The sequence below is a fragment of the Antennarius striatus genome, chromosome 6, assembly GCF_040054535.1.
Source record: "Antennarius striatus isolate MH-2024 chromosome 6, ASM4005453v1, whole genome shotgun sequence".
NCBI classification, from domain to species: Eukaryota; Metazoa; Chordata; class Actinopteri; order Lophiiformes; family Antennariidae; genus Antennarius; species Antennarius striatus.
In genome coordinates, this window is record NC_090781.1 from 25788694 (window position 1) to 25813837 (window position 25144).

At 44.4% G+C, this 25144-nt stretch overlaps 2 protein-coding genes across 2 annotated transcripts in view; both read left to right on the plus strand.

Moving 5' to 3' along the window:
• Positions 1 to 3857, plus strand: part of dpf1 (double PHD fingers 1) — a 31821-nt gene extending 27964 nt beyond the window's left edge. The window contains exon 9 of the mRNA XM_068317738.1: positions 3529 to 3857. Within this exon, the coding sequence (XP_068173839.1) occupies positions 3529 to 3701 (173 nt within the window). The 3' untranslated portion in view covers positions 3702 to 3857. The remainder of the gene's footprint in view (positions 1 to 3528) is intronic.
• A 13874-nt stretch (positions 3858 to 17731) lies between these two features.
• si:dkey-243k1.3 (endonuclease domain-containing 1 protein-like) lies at positions 17732 to 20355 on the plus strand. Its single transcript, XM_068318128.1, has 5 exons — positions 17732 to 17876; positions 17952 to 18052; positions 18756 to 18870; positions 18969 to 19125; positions 19793 to 20355. Exons 1-5 carry the CDS (start codon positions 17799 to 17801, stop codon positions 20182 to 20184), a joined length of 843 nt encoding a protein of 280 aa, XP_068174229.1. The 5' UTR covers positions 17732 to 17798; the 3' UTR covers positions 20185 to 20355.
• The last annotated feature ends 4789 nt before the right edge of the window (positions 20356 to 25144 follow it).

Here is a 25144-nt window from a genome sequence, read left to right on the forward strand (position 1 = left end):
GGTAAAAATAAAAACCCATGAATGCAAGATAATAAAATATGTGAGGAATGTAAAAAAAAAAACATTATTTTGACAAAAGTGAGAAAAGACCCGAAGATGAGAAGCTTAAAAAAAAAAAAAAAGCAGAACAAGGAAACGAAGGAGCGGAATAGTGGAGGAGAAAATGAGGCAGGGAGAGAGGAAGGATGAGGAGGAGGGAGGAAGGCTGGGGAGGGGTAGTTGTTGGCTGCTCTGGGAGGGAGGGGGGGCATTTGAGGATTCATCTCTTGCTGGATAATTCCCAGGAGGATCTCTCTCCAACACTTGAAAGCTGTGAAGTGTGTGGTTCTGCTCATACTCCTCCTGGTAATTGGAAGAGGAGGATGAGGGGGAGGGGGGAGGAAGAGGAGGGTCAGGTAACAGGGGGAGATAAGCTGGTAAGAAAAGAGGAGGAGGGGGAGGAAGAGGAGGAGGAGGAGGAGGAAGAGGAGGAGGAGGAGGAGGAAGAGGAGGAGGAGGAGGAGGAGGGCGGCTTAAGGAAGGGGAGGTTTGGGGATGGGGGGGGCAGGCGTAATGAGGAAGAGGAGGAAGCGGCTCTTCCTCTCTGTTAGCTTATGTGCTGTTTTTTTGCTCATTAGCTCACACCTCTCCCCCCCACCTACCCCCCCCCCCCTGATTGCACGTCTGCTTCTGAAACACGGCCGCCGGCGTTTAATCATTGATGGAGGTTTTTCCCCGGCGCAGGCAGACCGGCGGGCAGCCCCGACGCACTCACATGTTTGAGGACCTGCTGATTCACTCTCTGGGGCCTGGGGGGGGGGGGGGGGGGCACAGGCACCGATACAGTAGCACAACACACACACACATTAAACGTGTGTGTAGCTGTCCACACATGTGCCTGTCCTGAGGATGATGAGCCCAAATAAAGGATGAAGATAAAAGAGGAAACAGAAGCCTGTTTGCGTACGTCTCCACGGCGATATCCCTCCGCCGCGCTCCGTCCCAGACCAGTACATACACTCACACACTGTGTGCATTACGCTCCTTATTTATACATCCGTCTCTTTAGTCGGGCAGTGTGACTCCAGTCCGTCGTCCAGGAGGGGGTCGCTCCCTCCTGAGGCCCCCGCCTCAGCTTCACCTCAAGCTTTGGTTTGGTGAGCGTTCCTGAGTCGGAAACACCCAGGAATTTATCCTGACGCCGAGCCGATGTTCACCAGTCAGTCAGGGAATCAGCTCAAAAGTAAAAATAAACTACGACTTGTGAAATAAAGTAGAACCTGGAGATACGAGTTCTTTGAGATACAAGTCAGCGCTTAGTTCAGTTTGGTTCAACATACAAGCAAAAACCTGAGATACGAGTCGTGTTTCAGGACACCACCACGTGTTGGCGGATGGATACGACATCAGAGAGACAGCATCTCGTTCTTTACCGCGTGTTGGTAGATGGATACGACATCAGAGAGACAGCATCTGGTTCTTTACCGCGTGTTGGTAGATGGATACGACATCAGAGAGACAGCATCTCGTTCTTTACCACGTGCTGGCGGATGGATACGACATCAGAGAGACCGCATCTCGTTCTTTACCACGTGTTGGCGGATGGATACGACATCAGAGAGACCGCATCTCGTTCTTTACCACGTGTTGGCGGATGGATACGACATCAGAGAGACCGCATCTCGTTCTTTACCACGTGTTGGTAGATGGATACGACATCAGAGAGACCGCATCTCGTTCTTTACCGCGTGTTGGTAGATGGATACGACATCAGAGAGACAGCATCTCGTTCTTTACCACGTGCTGGCGGATGGATACGACATCAGAGAGACCGCATCTCGTTCTTTACCGCGTGTTGGCGGATGAGTACGACATCAGAGAGACCGCATCTCGTTCTTTACCGCGTGTTGGTAGATGGATACGACATCAGAGAGACAGCATCTCGTTCTTTACCACATGCTGGCGGATGGATACGACATCAGAGAGACCACATCTCGTTCTTTACCACGAGTTGGCGGATGGGCACGACATCAGGGAGACAGCATCTCGTTCTTTACCACGTGTTGGCGGATGGATACGACATCAGAGAGACAGCATCTCGTTCTTTACCACGTGCTGGCGGATGGATACGACATCAGCGAGACCGCATCTCGTTCTTTACCGCGTGTCGGTGGATGGATACATCATCAGTGAGACCGCATCTCGTTCTTTACCGCGTGTCGTTGGATTGAACCCGTACCTCGGGGTTCTCCTCCCCGTTTCTTCTTCTCTGCTACCATCTAATAACTGTCCTGACTCTCCAGTTGGAGTTCTTCTATATTTCTACTAAACGCTGTACGTCGGGCGTTCCTCTGGCAGTCTGCCCCTCTTTACCTGAGTGATCTCCCTCCATCCTGACTCCTTCGTTCCCCTCGGCGACGTTAAAGCGCTGCTATCGCTGGTTTTAATCGGTTTATTAGCTCCATGTAGCTCAGCTTCTGGACGCTTCTCTTCCTGCAAATATTTCTTGCTCTCAGGTGTCTCTTGAAAAAAAAAAGCAGCTCTCAGGTGTAATGAATCCACCTGATCCCATCAGCATCATGAGGACATTCTGGTGATAACGGTGTGTGGTGTTTATTTAACCGGTTCACACGTCTGGCCTTCGTACTTACAGGCGCTGCTAATGTTAATAACTGCGCTCTCCGTCCTCCTCTGATGCGCTGCTACAGCTTTCATTATCAGCCACGTGATTCATAATGATTTTTAATAAGGGGGGGGACACCCTCGCTAGCGCCGGCTGGAGATGAGATGATGTCCAGGTCGGGGTTTTTTTCTTCCTATAATGAAACTCTTATCATTTTGAAAACGCTGACACCGGCAGGATCTCATCATGTTTTCAGCTTCCTGATAATTATAAGACGTGACCATCTGTGTTTAAATATTAATAAATCAGCTGCACGGAGCCCAGAAGGACGTCCGACCATCTTTAGTCCAGTCCAGTTCATACTAACGTCACAGCTCTACCTGTGTGTGTGTGTGTGTGTGTGTGTGTGTGTGTGTTTCTCATCCTAATCAGAATGATTTTTTTCATTATTTTTCAGGGGATTAAAGTAGAAACCCCTCCACTCATCAACCCCCTACGTCCTCACCCTGGGATGGATGGATTAATGATCTCCTCTCTTTCGTAGTTTTGACTTTCTGGAGGATAAACCGCGTTCTGTTCGTTTCTACCTGTGTCATCCTTCCTCCTGCAGAACGTCAGGCGATAGAAACACGCGGCAAAGAACGAGATACAGCCCCAACCGACGTATCCACCCGCCAAACACGCGGGAAAGAACGAGATACGGTCTCACCGAAGTATTTACAGGGTAAACCGTTGACCTGACCTTAACGGTGTTTCCTCCTGCCGACTGGAGACTGATGGAGCTCCGTTACTCGGGGGCAACATTTCATAACACTGACTTATGAGTTCACCCTCCGCTCTTCATCCCTCCTTTCCAGGCGTGAAGACAGGAGCCAACGTGATCCCACTCTTACTCACTTGTATCTCCGTTCTGTGTCTCTTCCCAGCCAAGAAAGCTCCAGACGGCTCGGTGATCGCCAACGGCTACTGCGACTTCTGCCTCGGAGGCTCAAAGAAGACCGGTTGCCCTGAAGATCTTATCTCCTGTGCAGACTGTGGACGCTCAGGTAGGGCTCCACTGGAGGCCGTGATTGGCAGGAGGAAGGCCCTCCTCTGTTGAGGCAAAAATTTATCACGTTTCATTTGGAATTTCACAGATTTGATATTTACATCAGGTTTCAGTGATAATTGCTCTCAGAATGGATGTACCCTACTGTTTAATCCTAGCATGTACCCTATCGCAATCTGCTGTCATAGTTTACGTATTTTTCTCACTTTCCAGGCAGCCATTGGTGTATATATTTTTAAAATAAAAACAGTTTTCTGAGCTACGGTGGCCCTGAAGGACCAAATACGTAGAGAGAAAAGCATAAGTGCGATAAACGGATAAATGAAAAATGACGGAACATAGGAGATCATTAATAATCCTGACATCTGCTATTTATTGTCCTCAAAGGCCACCGTACTTCAAAAGTCAATTCTTAACTGCTTTTTATGAAGTTATGTTTCTGTAATAAATGTGAACTTTGCATTCATTAGTAGCATAACTAAAAATAAAAACGTTTCATAACTTCTTCACGATGTTTTGTCTTTTGTTAAATTATTCCGTCTTTCTATGCCGATGATGATGTAGAAAACTTTGGCTGCCTGGAAGTTTGAAAACGACAAAATGCTCCTGAATGTTTTCACCTGCTTTATAAAGGTGGTAGTTACTAGTGACTACTGTTCTCTGAGTGGAGCTACGATCGTTCCATAGAGTTAACAGTATTGTATAGAAGTAATTACGCGTGGATTATGTAGCTGTATAAAGACAACATGATGTTAACATGCTAACTATTGTGTTAATGATGAACGTGTCTCTCACACACTCCTTCCTGAGAGGTGCGATCATTTAAATTCCCTCTGAACGTTTTCTGAGGAAGCATCAACGCCCTCAGGAGCAGCGCCTCTGAGTCGAGAGGCGAACGGTCACACTTCACACAGGTGTGAGCGGGGCGGGGCTACCTGGAGTCAGGAAGGGAGGGCACCCACTGAGGGAGACGACAGTACTGGTGTGTGTGTGTGTGTGTGTGTGTGTGTGTGTGTGTGTGTGTGTGTGTGTGTGTGTGTGTGTGTGTGTGTGTGTGTTTCAGGGAGTTTGGTAGAACTTTGTATGATCATTGTTTCTCGTTTGCTACAGGATCTATTGTCATACTTCTGTCATACGTACATGAGAGCTGCTGTACAAATATAGAAATATCTAGAAAGTAGGACCTGAAGATACGAGTCTAATCCCTTTCATAACTAAGATCATTATAATCCATTCCAGTCTCGTAAAAAAGGCCCAAATCTCCTGAATTATAAAAAAAAAAACCCCAATAGACACACAGACTTTACCTGTGTATGATTAATGATATATAAGTTACCTAAATAATGATGTAGAATGAAAAGAAACACATAAGTCACCAGAACACACCAGCTACGTCTTTACTCCACCAACCAGAACGAGATCCCGTCTCACTGATGTCGTATCCATCCGCCAACATGTGGTAAAGAACGAGATACGTGCGAACAAAACTGTGGACAGTGACTCGTATCTCGAGGTTCTACTATAGGTTTAGATCGGTCATATGTGATCTGTAGTGCATGGGCTGCAGCACAGGAAACAGACGACGTAACAACACGCGTGTTGTCATTAACATGTGATAGTTAGTTCCAGGAAAAAGAAATATATTTAAAGCAGAAGACATTTTTAAATGTGATGGTAAACAGTTTGAACAACGGTTTTATTGTGTATTTCAAAAAGCAAAGAAATATGAAGCTAAAGATGGTTTATTAAGGCCGGAATGCAAATATATGTCATTTTACTTATAGAATGTATAATGTGACCAAACTAAGGTAACTTGACGATGTTCTGCTGACATCCTGAAATCTGAATAAATCCTTCTTTAAAACCTGCAGACTGACGGCTGGAGAGAATCCTAGATGACTGTCCTGGAGATAGAGGAAGCAACGGTGAATAATGTGTGTGTGTGTGTGTGTGTGTGTGTGTGTGTGTGTGTGTGTGTGTACCCAGGCCACCCATCTTGCCTGCAGTTCACAGTGAACATGACGGCGGCGGTGAGGACTTATCGCTGGCAGTGCATCGAGTGCAAGTCATGCAGTCTATGTGGCACCTCTGAGAACGACGTAGGACCTCACGCCACACACACCATGATGATCATGTGGCTGCACGCACACACACACACACACACACACACACACACACACACACACACACACACACACACAGGTTAAACTCAGGTATCTATCCTGGATGGAGCTGCTTTAGATTCTCTGGCTGGCGTCCAGACCTGAAGGTGCATGAAGGTTAGCTCCCTCCGGCTGAGGAATGATTTCTAACCGCTGGGCTCTCCTGTCGGCCGGCGCGCCCCACCGGGACTATAACAGAGAGAAAAACACACACACACACACACACACACACACACACACACACACACACACACACACACACACACACACACACACACACACACACACACACACACACACACACACACACACACACACACACACACACACACACACGCACACACACACGAATAAATACTGGTTTTGAATTCCTACAGAGTACGCAGGTGTTTGTCTTCTATACTGTGGAGGAGATAATATAGTCCCACCGAAGGTTATCGATTCCTGAGACAAGAGATTTTTACGTGACGGAGAGATGCTGAATCTAGTTTTCCTCTCCGCCAAAATAAAAGCATCATATAAATAATCATCCACAGAAAAACCTCGGCTGAAGTCTTTTTAATTAGTTTCGGGCGAAAAACGACATAAGTTGAATTAACTAGTCTCCAGTTAAACTGGAACTTTATCTATCAATGCATTTTAAATAATAATTTAACCCTTTAAAACCTGCACTATTAAAAAAATTGATAGGAAAATCACATTTTTGGAAAATAAGGTCTGAATGGAATGTTTATCGAAAAAAGTTCTTTACATAAATTTTTATGAGCTTTAATTTGTATAATTTTTTTGCTAAATCTGGATTTCTTTCACATGCAAGTTGCAGATGCATGCAGTTAATTTTAAATATTAGGTTTTCCAGGTAAAAGAAAAGTCAAACTTATGATGTCGAAGTCTCAAAAATGACGTAAATTTGATTTTCATTTCTCTTGACAACGGACGTATAATGGAGAACGACGTAACCCTTCGTAACCACCAGACGTAACACTTGAATGAAGTCATTCTTATATCTACATGTTCACACATGAAATCACATTGATGCTGGAGAATCTCTGCTCGTCTAGTCATGTCTGTCGGTGGCTCTCCTCTGTTCCAGGACCAGCTGTTGTTCTGTGACGACTGTGACCGAGGCTACCACATGTACTGTCTGAGCCCCCCCATGTCTGAACCACCAGAGGGTAGGTGGAGGAATGCGTTCACGCCGTCTGAGGACGTTTGATGGAGTTGTCATGGAAATGAGTGTTGGAGGAGATGATCTGTTTCCGTGGTGAAGGAGCTCCTCGTCTGCCCCCACGCTCCTGTTGACGGGGCAGATTGTTTCCCACATATTCTGTTGTTTGACTTCCTGATCTACGTAAAGGTTACCAGTTGCTCTGTTAAACATCCGTCTCAAGTTGATGTTTAATTAATGTCACAAATCCCGTGCTCAAATCCCAACTAGTTGTCAAATCCCCGGCGTTGGCGAGGCACAGGCGCAGCGTGTGGCGTTTTAACACGGAGCTTTAATTTACAGTATTACTTAACGCTCCGTCTAAAATGAAGGATTAATCCCCCGGGGGGGTTTACAAAAGCAGAGAGTGAACTTTTGATCTGTGTGTGTGTGTGTGTGTGTGTGTGTGTGTGTGTGTGTGTGTGTGTGTGTCCTACAGGGAGCTGGAGCTGTCACCTGTGTCTGAGACAACTGAAGGAGAAGGCCTCAGCCTACATCACCCTCACCTAATCTGCGGCGCCACGCCCCCCCATCCTCCCCTACATCCTGCCCCCCCTACATTTTTGTGCCTCAGCTGACCCCGCCCCCCTCCTTCGTCCGCTGCCGATTTGCTTCCTCCTCTTAAGATCCATCCGTTTGACCTTTTGACCCCAACGTCTCGTCCCGTCTGCGCCCCCGCCCACTTCCTGAGGAATCCATCAGCTGGTGACGGACCCCCCCTTTCCAGTCGGCTAAGGGCACTTCAGAGGCACGCCGCTCCGCTTCGAACCCTCTTAAGGGCCCCCAGAAGGGCCCCAACCATCTTCAGCTGTAGTGAGTCAATAAGACAGATCGGCGTGGGGACGGGGCGTCGCCAACTGTGAAATACACACCTAACCAAAACCCGATGGACCCCCCCGGGAAGAAGTTCTCGTCTTCAAAAAGGGAAATGAATTGTACAGACATCAGACTCCGCCTCCGCTGGAAAAAAACGACGAGGAACCGCCCACCGTCATCAACACGCGTCCTCTCGCCCTGCATGTGGTTCCCACCAAATTTTAGTGATGCATTCTGGGATTGACGTGGAGTGTTTTTATGTGATCCTCCCAGGAGAGAAAGAGATGAGTCAGCTGATCCCAGGCAAACGGTGTATTTAAAAATGACAACTGAGGCTTAGCTTCTTCACGTGACCTTGATCCGCCCTTCAGCTTCTCCCGAGCTGAGACTGTGGCGCTGGTGCGAGGCGGGACCGCTCCTGGTGCTCTGGTGTCACCATCTGATCAGAACGTAGGATGGACGTGTGGACGACGCACATTTCTTTTGCCTAAAAACATCTTTTTTATGATTCTTTTCTTACTTTATTTTGCGTGGTTTTACTTCGAAGACTTTTAATTGAAAAGAAAGCACACTTAATTCGCAATAATGAGTTTGTGGTATGACCGATTTGGGCCATAATGGGTGTGTTTTAAACTGTGTGTGTCTGTCTGTGTGATGACGTAACTGTAGAAAAGTGGATTCCGCTTCGCGAGGAAGTCAGTTGAATGTAGGAGTCTGGATTTTCCTCATCAGGCACAAGAGGAGGGACGAAAGTCGTCAAAGTCGGTACCGACCCGGGTCCAGGACTCTGAAGTCCATCACGCTAAAACTAAAACATGATCAGAAACAAACTAAAATCAGTGTAACTGTGAAGAAATTATGATTCTGTGGGATTTATCTGCGAGAATCGCTGATTTATCCCGAGGTCTGGGGTAACAATCAAACAAATAGGAAACATTAGTGTGATAAAGAAGTATACTTTATTTATCCCCGCAGGGAAATTACACAAAGTCACGCTATAACTAGAACCTCGAGATACGAGTCGTTTGAGATACGAGTCGTTTGAGATACGAGTCGTTTGAGATACGAGTCGTTTGAGATACGAGTCGTTTTAGATACGAGTCATTTGAGATACGAGTCGTTTTAGATACGAGTCATTTGAGATACGAGTCGTTTGAGATACGAGTCGTTTGAGATACGAGTCATTTGAGATACGAATCGTTTGAGATACGAGTCATTTGAGATACGAGTCGTTTGAGATACGAGTCATTTGAGATACGAATCGTTTGAGATACGAGTCGTCACTCTGTCCATACTTTTGTTCAACATACAAGCAAAAATCCGAGATACAAGTCGTGCTTCAGGCGGATGGATACAACATCAGTGAGACGTATCTCGTTCTTTACCACATGTTGGTGGATGGATGCAACATCAGTGAGACCGGATCTTGTTTTTTTTACCCGTTCTTTTCATAATTTAGGGAGTTTGGGGCTTTTTTTTCAGGGCTGGAACGGATTTAAATGATTTTAGTTGTTGAGAAATGTTTGAGTCACGGAACAGATTCTACTCGTATCTCGAGGATCTACTTTACTGTAAAGGGGATTTTATTACCTTTAACAGCGAGGCTAATTATCAATAACCTAAGTTTTTATTTTTATTTATCAGGAGACGTCATTTAATTTAGGAAAAAAAGTAAATTTTGAAGAATTAATCCGAGTTAGGCCCCTACAGTTCATCTCCTGTTGAGTCACATTTATTACTGAACATGACGCCTCTGTAACATTTTGCTTCTTGCTTTTTCTGACACAAGAGAACATGAGAGAAATGTCAGCATAAATATCATCACAACAAACTGACTCAATCCAGGATTATTGATCTTCTATTAGCACAGACGCTAAACTGAAACACCCTGACCAGAGTCACACCTTTAGCGTAATCCCATCTCCACGTCTGATTTAATCCTGACAGTTGTAGTACCACCAAAATACTGTATCTGATTATTTGTTGGCTTCGTTAAGATGAATCTCGTGTGGCTCTGCTTCTGGTAACCAAAGTATGACTGAGTCCACTCCTTTCTGACACCAGCTAGTTAACTTGCACTCGCGCTCTGGTGAGGGCAGCAAAAGCCCGAGTAAGGTCACAGGTCGTCGATGCTAAAGTCAAAGTCAAGCTGTTTTCTCATAAAAACCAATCAAGTTGATTTTATCACCTTTGTGTCCTGCAAAACATCAGGGCAGCTGTTTTTTTGGGGGAGGGAGAGGGGATATGTTGGGCTATCTGTCAGTTTGCTCAGCAAATTTAGAGACAGTCTAATAAATCAGCGCTTCGAGACCGAGCCAAAACGCTGAGGCTGAATTTGTTATAATGGGATTAATCAAACCAGCCAGCGTGCATTTTTTGTGAGCTTGCACTGTATTTTTATGCCCATTATGTTATCCTTATCTCAAGGCAACTTTAATAGACACATTAAAATTTTGCATAAGTGCTAATGCAGGGGGACGTTTTCACCATTTGTGAGTCATTTGTCAGCAAAAAGAGGCCATACACTCATTGATCTGTGAGCTTTAAGCCTGGAGACAATAGCTGTAAATATTTAATGAATTAAGGGCAACAAATTGATATTTCATATGGTGTTTCTTATGCTTGTGTACATATCAAGTATGGCTTTGGTTTGAATGGCAATGCTGCGTCGGGATCAGATGCTATGTGAGAATGTAATACAACTGTAATTGTAACGTGCCATGACTGCACTACCCTCATTCATGTAACGCCGCTGATGCACGAATGAGCTCGTTTGTTTTTAACATCGTCAATACGACTTTCTTTTTCTTTTACATATTGAAAAGAAATCCTTTAATGTCTGTTTTCTCCCATTTGGTTTTTGGAGTTTCTGTTTTTCACATTTTGGCTGCATCTTTTCTCCTCTAATGACAACTGAAACGTCCTGAAACCCAACACCAGTTGGACCGCTGAACGTTACTGTAGTGACGGTTAGTGGAGGGTGCGTGTGTTAAAGCCAGTAACGCAACAACAGTCGATAACACAATAAATTTGCCCATTTTTGGAATGTAATAGGGCAAAACTGTAATAAAAGTCTAATAAAAGTCCTGAAACAATAAATAAAATATCTATTACTCACTGTAACCCTAATTATTACGTTATTTGTCAAAATTCCCTAAACCCTAATTATTACATTGGCCAAAAGTCCCAACCCTATCCCGAATTATTGCGTTTTTAGCTAAAAGTCTCTATCCCTATCCGGAATTATTACATTATTAGCCAAAAGTCCCTAACTCTACCCCAAACTATTACGTTATTAGCCAAAAGACGTAACCCTATTCCGAATTATGATGTTACTAGCTAAAAGTCCCTAGCCCTATCCCAAATTACTACGCCATTAGCTAAAAGTTATTACGCAGTTGGCTGTTTTCACGTTGTTGGCTTCTTCATGCGTGTTTCACTCTCGCGTCAGGATGAATGTTGTTTTTGAAGTCTTAACTTTTCGGTAGCAGCGTCCAATCAAACGTTTGGCGTTCATCAACATCCAGATTTGAATCGTGTTGGAAAGGAAACGCGGCGGCGAAACGGAGGCTGACGCCCACGGGACCGGCTGATGGATGGATTACGATGATGTCGATGGCGACGGACACGCCTTGATGTTGGGGGGGAGGGGAGGGTTTCCTGGCTCTTCGCAGGAGGAACCCGGTGGAGTTCAACTCTTTTTGATTGTACTATCTGGGGGGGTGGGAAGCCATGTTGGGGGTCCGGCAGGGTACCGGTGCGATCATTTAACGAAACTTGAGCCTCGCCTTCGTACGAAAGCGACGGCGACGATGGAGACGGGGGTTAAACCGGCCCCGCCCTTCATTATGGGCTGTTGGGGCTCAGTCAGAGACTTGGGGCCCCTCCAGGCCTCTCTTGTAAATTGTCATTCTGTGATCTTGCTTGCACTTTTTCTTTTTCATTTCCCAAAAAAACAAGACTAACTGTACGTGTGCGAGCGCGAGCGGACGTTTGCATCATTTTTTCTTTTCCAAACGTGATTGTCCGCTGTAAACACTGGATAAAGACCAAGTTTTTCATTTGTATTTTTTACACAGGAAGAGGAAGATGAAATCTTCGGACTTTTTTTTTTAAAACTTCCCCTGTTATCTCGGAATGCTTTAAAAAATGTGGACCGCATCGACGCTGTTACTCATTCTTTACCCATTCATCCCACTTTCTCGATTTGCTCCGTTTTTTCTCTCTTCCCTCCACTAATTTTTTCCATTAAAAAGATGAGATTTAACAACCGGCCTCCACCTTTCTGCTGACATTGTACATTTATGCTGCCTATTGTGTGTTTTTTGGTCGGTTCGTCTTGCTTGTTTGCATCGTTGCCAACTAGGACATCGTCCTGGTAGGTTTTAGGCGAGGTTGACTTTGTCGTTGACTTGTTGGCTGGCGGCGGCGAGACGCCAAACATTTGTTCCTGCTTTTCACAGCAGATAACAATCCCAAAGTAGTCTGTTCAAAGTCACATTTAAAAACCCTGAATAACTAATTTGCCGTTCCAATTTGAATGCACTTTGTGTCTGAAACACTTTCACCAGCAGCGCTGCGAAACACTCTGACCTTTTCATGGGTTTGAAAAACGGGGAGACAGACTAGAGATGGACAAAAAGACGAAGGGACGTCATTGTCTTGCTGGAAATCTGGGCATGTCGACAATAGAGCCTCATTGTCTGCGTGTGTTTCGGAACAACGCTGCAGAAGAGAGAATAGTTTGTGATTCAGGGCAGGTAGAGTTGTGCTGTTTGTGATGTATTTCTGGAGATGAGACATTCATCATCGCCGCCGCGGCGCCGGCCGGACGGCGGCAGGGTGAAGTCGAGCTGATCAACTATTCCATTTCTTCTTTTCTACCTGCTTCCTTCCAGAAAAGCAGGAAAACAGAAAGCGGTGCACACCGGCTCCCTCCGGGGAGTAACGGTATTTTTAACAATGTGCTCCGAAAAAAACCCGCAAAAAATAAAAACAACCTCCATCCATCTTTGGCAGAGCTCCAAACTTCTCCAAAAAACCCCCACCCCCCACCCCTGCCAACCGGCGTGTACATAAACCTACACACACACACACACACACACACACACACACACACACACACACACACACACTTCTACTCAATATTGTATTTACATGTACACACAGCCTGGAGCCGATCTTCTTATGAGCTTCATTTCTCTGACCCTGGTCTTCCTTTCATATCTCTGAGGATGTTAATGCAGTGTGTGTGTGTGTGTGTGTGTGTGTGTGTGTGTGTGTGTGCGTGTGTGTGTGTGTGCACGTGGAAGCATGCATGCACATGTGTGTGTGTGTGTGTGTATGTGACTTCCCAGCCAATTACCACATCTCCCAGACAGACTGAGACTGCCTAGGCCCTGCCAGCCAATCAGAGGGGGGCTGCGCACTGCCGGGCCTGGAGGTGGTTGCTATGGTAACCAGGAGGACTGTTTGCATGGTGGCTGATGGAAGAGTGATGGATTACAGTAATGGGATGGATGGAGGGAGAGAGAGAGAAGGGAGGAATGGAGGAGAGGGGTGAGGAGGGAAGGAGGAAGAGGAAGAAAGAAGAAGGGGGGAGAGGAGAGGAGACGGACTCATGGGGGGGGCAGACTCATACATTAAGATATTGGAAATGTATGAATGCATCTGAAATGAAGCGACTTAAAAAGATGAAAAAAGAATGAGGGGAATGATAAAGGGGGGGTGGGGGAGGGGTGGGGGGGCATGTTGGGGCTGGGGGGCGGGGGCTGGTCTGTGATTGAATTCCTCTCTTCTTCTGTCTGGCCATCTGTCCTTGGAGCAGACGGAGGTGGAGCTTCATCCTCCTCTTCAGCGGCTGAGGGGGTTCTCCAGGTTCTCCAGGTTCTCCAGGTTCTCCAGGGTTCCTCCGCTCCGACAGGAACGTCACATGACTTCACCTCAGAACCACGTGTTGGATCGTCAAATGACAATCTCACAGATTATTAATCAGACTTCTTATATTTGTACATTTGACTTTTTCCCTCACTGATAACAAAGATGGACGACGGAGGAGACGAGTCTCCAGACCAACAGGTGGATCAACACCCACTTCTGCTCTGAACGTCATTCATCAATGGATTTGAATAATATTTGGTTCATATCAATCTATTTTAAATTTTATTTTTTAATATAGTCCAGAAAAATCGTCTTCAGCTGCTTCTTCCTCCTCGTGGGTCACGGGGGTTGCTACGGGCTAATAATATAACGTTATATGTTTTATTCCGATTTATTGTACAGTAACATGATATTATATGTTTTTAACGGTTTACTAGTGATTTAATGATTCCAGTATTTTTTAAATACTTCTTTAAAAACCAACGTATAATCAAGACAGACGTTAAGTCGAGGTTCACCTGGATAAGAAAATAAATACTTGAATTGATTTTGATGCTCATTCGTTCATAATTGACCGGTTTGGTTGCTGTCGGTCTTCGGGTTCATTAATCTAATGTGGATGTCTCCTATTGGACAATCATTGTAGGAAGTCAGTATTTATTTTATTGTTCATGAGTTCATGAATATTGGCTCAGAGGTTCTGTTTGGGGACCAAAAGCTCATCTAACATCAAAATATTGTCATTTCTCTCTACTCCTATGAGACCTGAGTGTAAATCTGATTTTGAAATGATGACAGATGTAAAGTTATGTACGTATCTCTGTTCACCAGGTTCACACTAAATCTATTGATCAAGGAAATAACACGTCTGACTCTGGATCCTGGAACATTTTTCTACTGTCTTTTACATGCCAGGAATAAGAGGTGTTTTAAATTATGAGGCGACTCAATAGAAGTTGAGAACAGAACTGGAGACGGTTATCTACGGTTTATTCAACTAACGTCTCCTGGAACTAGTTAACGTCTGCCAGTATATTTCATTTAAACAGGATTTAAACAGGATTTAAACAGGATTTAAACACCTGTCATGCATAGAATTTTCCGGTGGAGGTTCGTCTCACCGACACACGTAATCTGACGACGCTTCCGGGTCAAAGTTCAAACTAAATCTGCGTCGGGGGAACCCGACTGATCATTTTAGGTGACAAAGTGTTATTGAAGTCAATTAGAGAGGCGGTCCGGTCAAATTAATGCCAAATCAGAACCATTACAGACTGTTAAAAGTCATCAGAGAGCTTTTCATCACCCCCCCATCATTCGGTGTCACCTTTAATTAACATCAGCAACAGTCCTCACTTTGAAGGTGTGTTTTTTGCCACTCTACTTGTTAAAACGCAGCGTACCAATGACTGCATCAGCAGTTTGCAACCCAAATGTATTTTAACACTCAGATTATCTGCAATGCAATTGTGTTGGAAAAAGAAAGAGACTTAAAAAGGTGTGTTTGAAAGAGTGGCTCAACACTGCCGCCTAGAGGCCGACACAAGCAACACAGTATGGACCCCGTTACCTACCGCTTTATCCTCCTGCTGGATATTTACATTTACATTTGAAATTCAACAGGATAATAATTTTAATGGATCATTAAGGCAGAATGTTGATTATTTCCTTTCGTTATTAAAATAATTAGCCTGAGCTAACACAGTTGTGACATCACACACCGCCCTGCTACCATAATGTGAGATTAATTCTGATTGGTTAATGTGGAAAATGAATGTCAGCAGTGTAATGGGAAAGTAGAAGGCTGATTAAATAACACGCCTCCTTATCTCATCCCTACTCGGCGGTGGGAATGCCAGGAAAAACCAAGTGTTTATTCCAATTCAAAACCATTCAAGCTTCATTTGGCCGCTTATTATCTGAAGAGGTTTGAGAAGTGGATTATTAGTGATATCACAACCCAGAAGCTCACCATCAAAGAGAAGCAGCCACAAACCGGTTCAACCTTGTAACGCCGCTGCTTTGACCTTTTCAAACAAGTCCCAGAATACATTTCTAAGAATTTCTGGTCGGGTTAAACCCGTTTGGTCTCTCCATAGAATTTAAGAATCGAAGTTTTACTCAGAAAATACAAGATAGACGTGCAAAACTCCACCAAACTGTGACTAAATGTCGCACAATGTCACACAACGTGAGTCCACATACAAGTGAGACGAGTGTTTTCATGTCACAGGAAAAGGTGTCGCGTGTCACAAGTCAGTGTGTAAAACAGCTGGAGCAGCGGCGGAAGAAGAGTAGAGCCAGTACCCCGTCTGTTGAAAGTTCCTTTATTCATGATCTCATTATATTTGGTTCCTTTGAATCTACTTGAAGCTGAGAAATAAATTATATTGTTTAAATATAGTAAAGAAAAAACGTCTCCGTCTCGTCTTCAGCTGCTTCTTTCTGACAGTGGGTCACAGGGGTACATGGGTCAGGGGTACATGGGTCAGGGGGGTACACGGTCACGGGGGTACACGGGTCACGGGGGTCCACGGGTCATGGGGGTACATGGGTCACGGGGGGTACATGGGTCACGCGGGTACACGGTCATGGGGGTACACGGGTCACGGGGGTACACGGGTCACGGGGGTACACAGGTCACAGGGGTACACTGAATGGTGACACCAGACACCTGCTGCGTGACTAAATCATGGAGAAGAGTCTCATCGGAGCTTCTCTGACCTCCGACTCCGACCTCCTGACCTGCAGGAAGCTCCTGTGGGCTGCCGACCGGGTCGACTTCCACATGTGCTGGGCTGGGATGGCGTAACCGTGGGAACAACGACACATGAGCAGATATCTGGGGGCCGACTGGAGGTGATTGTGAGAGGTTGTAAACAGTCCAGGAGCCGTTTGGAAATCAAATAACAGATAGGAACCTCAGAGTTCGGTCAATGCAGTGATGAACCCAATACAGTGACTAATCCGATGCAGTGACTAATTCAATGCAGTGACTAATCCAATGCAGTGACTAATCTGATGCAGTGACTAATTCGATGCAGTGACTAATTCAATGCAGTGACTAATCTGATGCAGTGACTAATTCGATGCAGTGACTAATCCGATGCAGTGACTAATCCGATGCAGTGACTAATTCAATGCAGTGACTAATCCAATGCAGTAACTAATCCAATGCAGTAACTAATCCAATGCAGTGACTAATCCAATGCAGTGACTAATTTGATGCTTTGAAGAATCCAATGCAGTAACTAATCCAATGCAGTGACTAATCCAATGCAGTAACTAATCCAATTCAGTGACTAATCCAATGCAGTGACTAATCCAATGCAGTGACTAATCCAATGCAGTAACTAATCCAATGCAGTGACTAATCCAATTCAGTGACTAATCCAATGCAGTGACTAATCCAATGCAGTGACTAATCCAATGCAGTAACTAATCCAATGCAGTAACTAATCCAATGCAGTGACTAATCCAATGCAGTAACTAATCCAATGCAGTGACTAATCCAATGCAGTGACTAATCCAATGCAGTGACTAATCCAATGCAGTTACGAATTCCCTGAAACCCACATTCTGTCTACATGCCTCTGTCGCTGTGAGTCCTCGTCTGACTCTCAGTGACTGCACAATTCTCTGGTTCAAGGAATTAAAAAAAGACTCTTAGTATATTAGAGATAACTTTGAAACTAGGAGCACAAACAAACACTGCAGCGATAACAAAAGTTTATGATCATGAGCATTAATTGGTCATTTCTATTCCTGTTTTTTTCCCCCGGCTCCAGTCCTCCACCAGAGCTGGTTGGGTTCTGGCTCGTCCCACAAAAACATCACATGTTTGCCCCCGTTTTAGATAAAACAAACCAGGTGAAAGGTCAGGAGGAGTTAAATATAAAAGCCCGTTTGGGCTGCAGGTAGCAGCAGGTGCACCGCCAGGTGAGTGCAAATACACACACACCAACAAATAAGACACACCGACACACACTCCAGCACACACAGACCGGACTACAGACAGGAAGGGATCCATCCCAGGTCTGCTTCAGGCTTCAGGTGCAGCACAGAGCCCCTGAAACATCCAGGATGCAAACTTTGGTGGCTTCGGTGACTCTTCTCTCGCTGCTGCTCTCTGCTCACGCAGATGTTGTGGAACGTTTCGAGGTTGGTGTTCTTAATCCAGATTATTTCAGATTATTTGTGTGTGTGACATCACATAAGGGTCTGCTGTTGTTTTAGGACAACCCCGGATGTCTGAAATACTTCTATAGAGGGAAGGTGCCAGAGTGGGGGGCGTCCACCGCCGGTGCCGCTCGTCTGTGTCAGCGCTTTGTCAACAGGCAGGAGCGCACATGAATACACACTTTAATCTGTCACAACAAGTAGTGCCTGGAGATACGAGTTTAATCTGGTGTCTGAATCAAACCACATTTAACCATTTAAAACAAATCATTTTTTAATTCGGTCCAGCTTTGTAAAAAAGCCCCAAATTATATATTTAAAAATTTTTTATCAACCAATAGCCACGCAGACTTTACCCGTGTATAATTAATGATATATAAGTTACATAAACTATGATAAAGAATGAAAAGAAACACAAAAGTCACGAGAACACACGAGCTACGTCTTTACTCCACCAACGAGAACGAGATCCGGTCTCACTGATGTCGTATCCAACCACCAACACGTGGTAAAGAACGAGATACGGTCTCACTGATGTCGTATCCAACCACCAACACGTGGTAAAGAACGAGATATGGTCTCACTGATGTTGTACCCATCCACCAACACGTGGTAAAGAACGAGGTACAGTCTAGTGGTGGTTTCCTGAAGCACGACTTGTATCTCGGAATTTCGTTCTTATGTTGAATAAAAACATGAACACAGCGATGACGCGTATCTCAAAAATTCGTATGTCGATCAGCTCGTATCTCGAGGTTTTAGTCTATTTGTATGCATCACCTTACAAAAGGTGTGACACTTAATTCTTTCCAAGCCCTTGGTTTCAGGTCTCCCACTCTCTACACCCCGTCTGTGCACCAGGTACCACTTCGCCACGCTGTACGACACCACGCGCCGCATCGCTGTGTACTCCGCCTATCATTTCCAGCCCAGCAATGGGGGGGGGAGGGAGAGACGGTGGTTTGTGGAGCCTCAGGTCGGTGACACCCGGCCGACGTGGCCGACAGATCACGTAGAAACGGTGACACGCGACACGGAGACACGACCACTTCCTCTACGTGTGTCCATCTGCAGCTGGTGAACAAGTCCTGGCAAGCAGAAATGAAGGACGGCTACTGGCTGGGGAAAGACCACCCCGACGTCTACCTGGGGGAGAAACAGGCCCTGAACGAGGACTACACACACTCCGGCTTCGACCGCGGTCACCTCAACCCCAACGGACACCATGCAGGTAGCGCAGGTGGAACACGTGTCAGGGCGGGATGAGGCGCCTTCAGTGTCGCCTCGTTTGTCCATCATGAAAAGAGGGCGACTGAATGAGCGCCGCTCAACGAATAATACCAATAATCATCTGTAATGACTCCCCTGCTGAATTTCAGTCTTTTAATATCGTCGGCTGTTACGCGTGCCGTTTTTCCTCAGATTTTGTAGACGTTTATTTATTTGCGTCCTCATTTCAGTCTTAAATCACAATGTGGGGCGATTATATTCTAAGACATTTGCAGATAATTAATCAGTAATGACCAAGTCTGTTTTAAATTTGTGTGTTTTACACAGACAGGTCATTTTTCAATGTTTGCATTTCTTAGAATCGTAGAAATAACGACATTAAATCATGCCTTAATCTGCATTCTGTGATCTTAATTATCACAAAATCAAATGAAGTCATCAGGAGGAACAGTTTTAAACTTATGTAGGTAGTAAATACTGTCGTTTCATCAACTTTACGGATGCGTCCCCCCATCCAGCTGCTGCCGCCTTAGATTTAAACCTCCAATGCGCCTCAGCGATAAAGAATCATCGTCCAGCTTGACTTCCTTCCTGCTTTTGAGGAAAGTTCTTCTTCAGATGCACAAAAATGAGTCTTTCTAACAGTTTTTCCATCATCTTCCTTGTAGTCCCGAGTCGTAACGCCACTTTCACCCTGACGAATGTGATCCCTCAAAACCCCAAGTTGAACCAGAACGCCTGGAGGATCCACGAATTGGAGCTGACCGACCTTTTCCGACAGAAGTGCTCCGTGGCGTTTGTGCTGGTTGGAGCCATTCCCTCTGCGGACAACTGGATCGTCAAGAACAACGTGAAGCGCGTCAACATCCCAGAATACATCTGGAACGCCTTCTGCTGCGTGGACAACAACGGGAGGCCCGTCCAGAGCGGCGCCGCCGCCGCCAGAAACACCGAGGACAACTGGGTGGAGAAGCTCTCCCTGGACGAACTGGGAGAATTCATGCAGCAGTTTTCCAACCAACCAGTAGGGGAGCTGTTCTACAACAACTGCAGGGCCTAAAAACCAGTGAACACAGTGTTGTGTGACGTTTACTGGTGTTTACCTGTCACCAGGTGGAGCTTGTCCAATAACGTTTGTGTCATTCAAGCACAAAGACGTGAATAAAAGACGACTGAGTGTTTTTAACCCTTGACTGTTTGGGCCCAAAAATTACATTTTTGTTGTTTTTATGTGTTTCTCTCCCAATAAATCAGTCAGTTAAAAGGATAAATATATGAAAGTTTACCAGTCATTTTCTAAATTCCTCAATGCCTCTTTTTGGAAGTGTATAGAATAGCAGTTTTTCACACAATATCTAAAATGGTCAAAAATGGTCCGATTGACTCCCATTATAACCACATATTTTTCATATACTATAAGTATATATGTATATATTATATATGTATATATTATATATGGACATGATATATATTACTATATGCAATAACACACATATGTTATAATGAAACATGAGCTTGACCCCACAATGACCCCACAGCCCAGACACAGACCCACAGATGTGTTCACACACCTGCAGAAACATTCATCCAATAGTTGTAATATCTTTATTAGAAGTATTAAACTGTGCACTAACCTGGAAATATTCCATATTTTGTGGTTTTTTCCATTGAAAAAAAACAACAGGATTCTAATGGCAAATTCCATAAACGTATATAACAATAAAAAAACAAACTATATATCCATATATAGGTCTGAAGTAATGGAAAAGATCTGAGAATGTAAAATATTCTAATCTGTAAGCATAGAAGAAGTTTTTGTTTTTTTTGAGAACCGACGTTAAATAGTTCAGTTTGTTTCACCCAAAGGACAGCCTGGTGAGCCAAGGATATCAGTCAGAATAATCCACTTTGGTTTATTTTATTTTCTCAAAAGCAGCATGCAATACTAGAATCAGCAGCAAAAACAGTGGAAACAGGAGTAGAAATAGTGGAAGTACCAGCAGGTAATAAACCTGAAAGTCTGAGAAATACAACATTTCACTTAAGATAAGATATCCCAAATTAGGAAATTTAAAAATGTACAAAAACAGCACAATAATATTAAGAAGCAATGATGATATAAAACATAGAACGCACACGTCATGCAGTGCAATAAACATAATAAGCCTGAATTAAATTCAAATATATAATAATGATGAATACCAAATATATTTTGGGTTCAAACTGAAACTACAGCACATGTGGCTGATATTTTGATAAATTATGTTAAGAATATTTTATTCACGCAATCTGGGTTGTCAACTGAATGATTACACTTTTCTAGAGCACGAACTAATCGCTTTTAAGCCGTTTTACTGATAACTTTAATGTTGATTAACCATCTCATCTATATTAAGACACTGCAGCCAGTTTTCATGGGAAATATAATTCTTCTTAGTTCAGCTGGTAGTTTCTTTTAGCTCCCCCCTCCAGTCAGCACACAACATATCAAATATATATTGACTGAAATTCACCCTGACCAGAATTTTTGTTACCCAAAATCCATACTGCAGTAATAAAAACAGCTGTTTATGCTTTATTATTATTCCTAACACAGAATCATTACCGCTAAACTGAAACTCCCAAGCAAACAACCAACAAGAAACAATCGGTGTGACGGTACGAGGACAATGCTAATAAAGTTGATACAAACTGGATTCATCTTTATTGTTAGATTGAGAAATAAACCGTTTTTATGCTGGTCGTATCGTTTCATTTTATTTCTTGTTCTGTTGCAGCTTCACTTTCATTTGGCACAAACCAGACATGAAAGATCCCAAACAGATTCATCTGAATATCCTCAAAGAAAGGTCGACAGCAAACACGTTCTTAAAGACATCCCATCCAAGCATGGAAAAAAACACAGGTGGCCGGAAAAGTGAAAAAAATGTCCAAACTTTTTAGTCCATCTTGTTTTTTATCAGTTGTGCAGTTAAAGCCTCAAAGGCTGCTAAACGCTGAACCTGCCAAACACCCTCCTGACGCGGTGTTTCTCTACAACATATGCTGCACTGTAATTAAATCTCACCTGCAAATATGTCTTCTGGGCAACCCTCAAGCTCCATCTGCCGAGCTGCCTGCCCTACACAACACCGTCACTCTGCTGGAGCCCGCTCTGCATGAGTCTGTGTCACACATGACCGGTGAGACGACGTACTACCAGCATCAGAGGAGACAACTACACCGTTAATAGAAGCCCAGGGGTGTCCAAAGTCTGGTCCCTTTTGTAATCAGCCTGCAGATAATTGTTAAAAATATAAGTTGCAATTCTTATTTTCACCACTAGAAGAGCCACCCACATCAAGCTGAAGCTTGGTTCCCTTTGCTGGCAGCAAGTCAGACTTGTTCCAGGTGCATGCTGGACTTTGGTAAAGAGGACATCCATCACCGGTTCTGTTCAGAAACTTTATGGACAGAATTTCTGGGCACAACCAGGATTCAAGGTTACTGGTTTGGTTACTGAAGGATGTCTTGATTGCTATGTTCTCTTGTCAAGATAGTGTCGGAAATAACAACAACTCAACCACGCCATATCTCCCTTATGCTGACTTGGCACCAAGTGTTCTTATACATTCAGACAAAATAATCCACAAATATTATCCTAATTTCTCCCAGCGGCATTGCTGTCCACAACTTTCTAATAAAAGGTCCACTTTATGCAACAAAACCTGCGCGTAACTTGAACTAACCTTAATAGTTCAAGTCACTATGAGACTACTGACTAGAATTGTTCAACAATGAAAAAAAATCCAAGTACAGAAATGTAAAAAGTATAATCCACAAAAAATAGAGAAAGAAGGAAACCCATGAACCAGCCGGGAATAAAAAAAAATCACTACAAAAAAACAAAGGTTGAGTCTCACCGGAGATGGAGAGGTAATCCAGAACCGAGGCACCCACTCCTGGTAGTCTGGAATAATCCAACAAGGCAGCAACTCTGTGTCGACCGATTCCACGGGCATTATTTTACCCTGTCCTCACCCTGAAAGGAATGTCTTTGTAGTCCGTTTGATTTGTCAGTAGCCACAGATTTCTGACCCTTCTCAATGCATGATTTCTTTTTCCCCAGTCTTACCTGCACATCTCCCTAATAAAAGTCCACGCCCCTTGACAGGTGTGTCCAATCAAACTAATAGTTACCTCCACCTGCTAACTGGTCACAGTGGGAAAATTGCTAAAGCATGAGAATACATTCATCTTTTTTGTGAACCTACTTTTATACGAGCTCTGTAGGTCTCTTGAATAACCTTTATTCCACCACGTTACACTGTTCTTCAGGTGACCGTGTCACAAAGTGTCCAGACAGAACCAACAGCCATTGGACCTCATCTCATCGTTCCAACATATTACATGTGTTTCAGAAACAGCACAAGACAAAATTATTACAGTTCAGCAAATCACAAAGTTTATGGAACAGACAGTATGACCTAACCCAGACCTCAAACCATAACCCTAACCCCTAACCCTAACACTAACCCTAACCCCTAACCCTAACACTAACCCGAACCCCTAACCCTAAGACTAACTTGAACCCCTAACCCTAAACTAATCCTAACACTAACCCCTAACCCTATCCTGACCCTAACCCTAACACTAAACCGAACCCTATAACCTAACCCTGAAACCTAACACTAACCCCTAACTCTACCCTAACACTAACACTTACCTGAACCCCTAACCCTAAACTATCCCTAAACCCTAACCTTACCCTAACCCAGGGCTCGAAATTGCGCCCATTTTGGTCGCATATGCACCCAAATTGTCATCAGTGCGACTCATAAATATATTTGGGAGCACCGGTGCGACGAGGGAAAGAAATCTGGTGCACCTTTTTTGCGAGACGGCCCTCTTGCGGTCCTGCCAGGAGCCAATGAGAGCGCAGCTGCAGCTGCTCTCCTGGGGGAGGGAGAGAGGAGGAACGGAGATGGACGGAGCGTCTCTATCACTCCGTCACTGCCTTGCTTTTGGGGGGGTGCTCCTGAAGTCTTTGCTGGTGCTACTAACTTCTACATCTGGGAGCACCAGTGCTACCAAGAACAAAAGTTAATTTCGAGCCCTGCCCTAACCTCTAACCCTAAACCCTAACCTCTAATCCTAAACCCTAACCTTACCCTAACTTCTAACCCTAAACCCTAACCTTACCCTAACCTCTAACCCTAAACCCTAACCTAAACCTTACTCTATCTCTAACCCCCAGTCCTAACTCAAAAATCCCTGATCCTAAAACCTAACCCCTAACCTTAAACCTTGCCCTAACCCCAACCCTAAACCTTAACCCTAAACCTAACCCCTAACCATAACCCTATCTCTAAAACCAAAATCCTAGCCCTAGTCCTAACCCAGACATGTATGTGTCTAGTGTTTAAACCTTCACACTGACGTAGTCTTTCCTGCAGGGTTCCCGTACACAACGATCTGTCTGGAACAGACTGGTCCAGCGCTGCTTCTCTGGTTCGCATGAACGTGTTATCATTAGCTGCTCAGGGTCTCCTCGTTTACCTAACTGACAGAGATCGACCACGCTGAAGGCGTGAGTCATGATAGCATCAAACTGAGTTCATGATAGCAGGATGGAATCCATTGTTCCAGCTCTACAGCTCAGAAAATGTTCATGAAAGATATTTAAAGCTCGCAAAAAAAACTACAAAATGCATCCAGAACCGACCTGGACTCAGATGGGCTTGGAGTCAGAACCACCAGGGTGAGAACACAACGGGGACAGAGAAGTTTGATTTCAACAACCGTAAATATCTACACTGAGAAAATTAAATGTTTTCAAGTAAACAAACAAAACTAACTAGCTGACTAGTTAGTTGACTTACCCGTTGAGTCCCTTGAAGCTCCGTCAGGTGAAATCGATGAAGGTGAAATCGATGAAGGTGAAATCGATGAAGGTGAAATCGATGAAGGTGAAATCGGAAATGCCGGAAATACGCAACCGGAAATACGCAACCGGAAATACGCAAGGTTTAGTTTGGTTT

What these genes read in the sequence shown, in the direction of transcription:
- si:dkey-243k1.3 (XM_068318128.1), top strand. Translation starts at nt 17,799, where the DNA reads ATGCAAACTTTGGTGGCTTCGGTGACTCTTCTCTCGCTGCTGCTCTCT. An exon ending in ATGTTGTGGAACGTTTCGAG is followed by an intron (nt 17,877 to 17,951) that starts GTTGGTGTTCTT and finishes CTGTTGTTTTAG; the next exon opens with GACAACCCCGGATGTCTGAA. An exon ending in CCCCAACGGACACCATGCAG is followed by an intron (nt 19,126 to 19,792) that starts GTAGCGCAGGTG and finishes TCTTCCTTGTAG; the next exon opens with TCCCGAGTCGTAACGCCACT.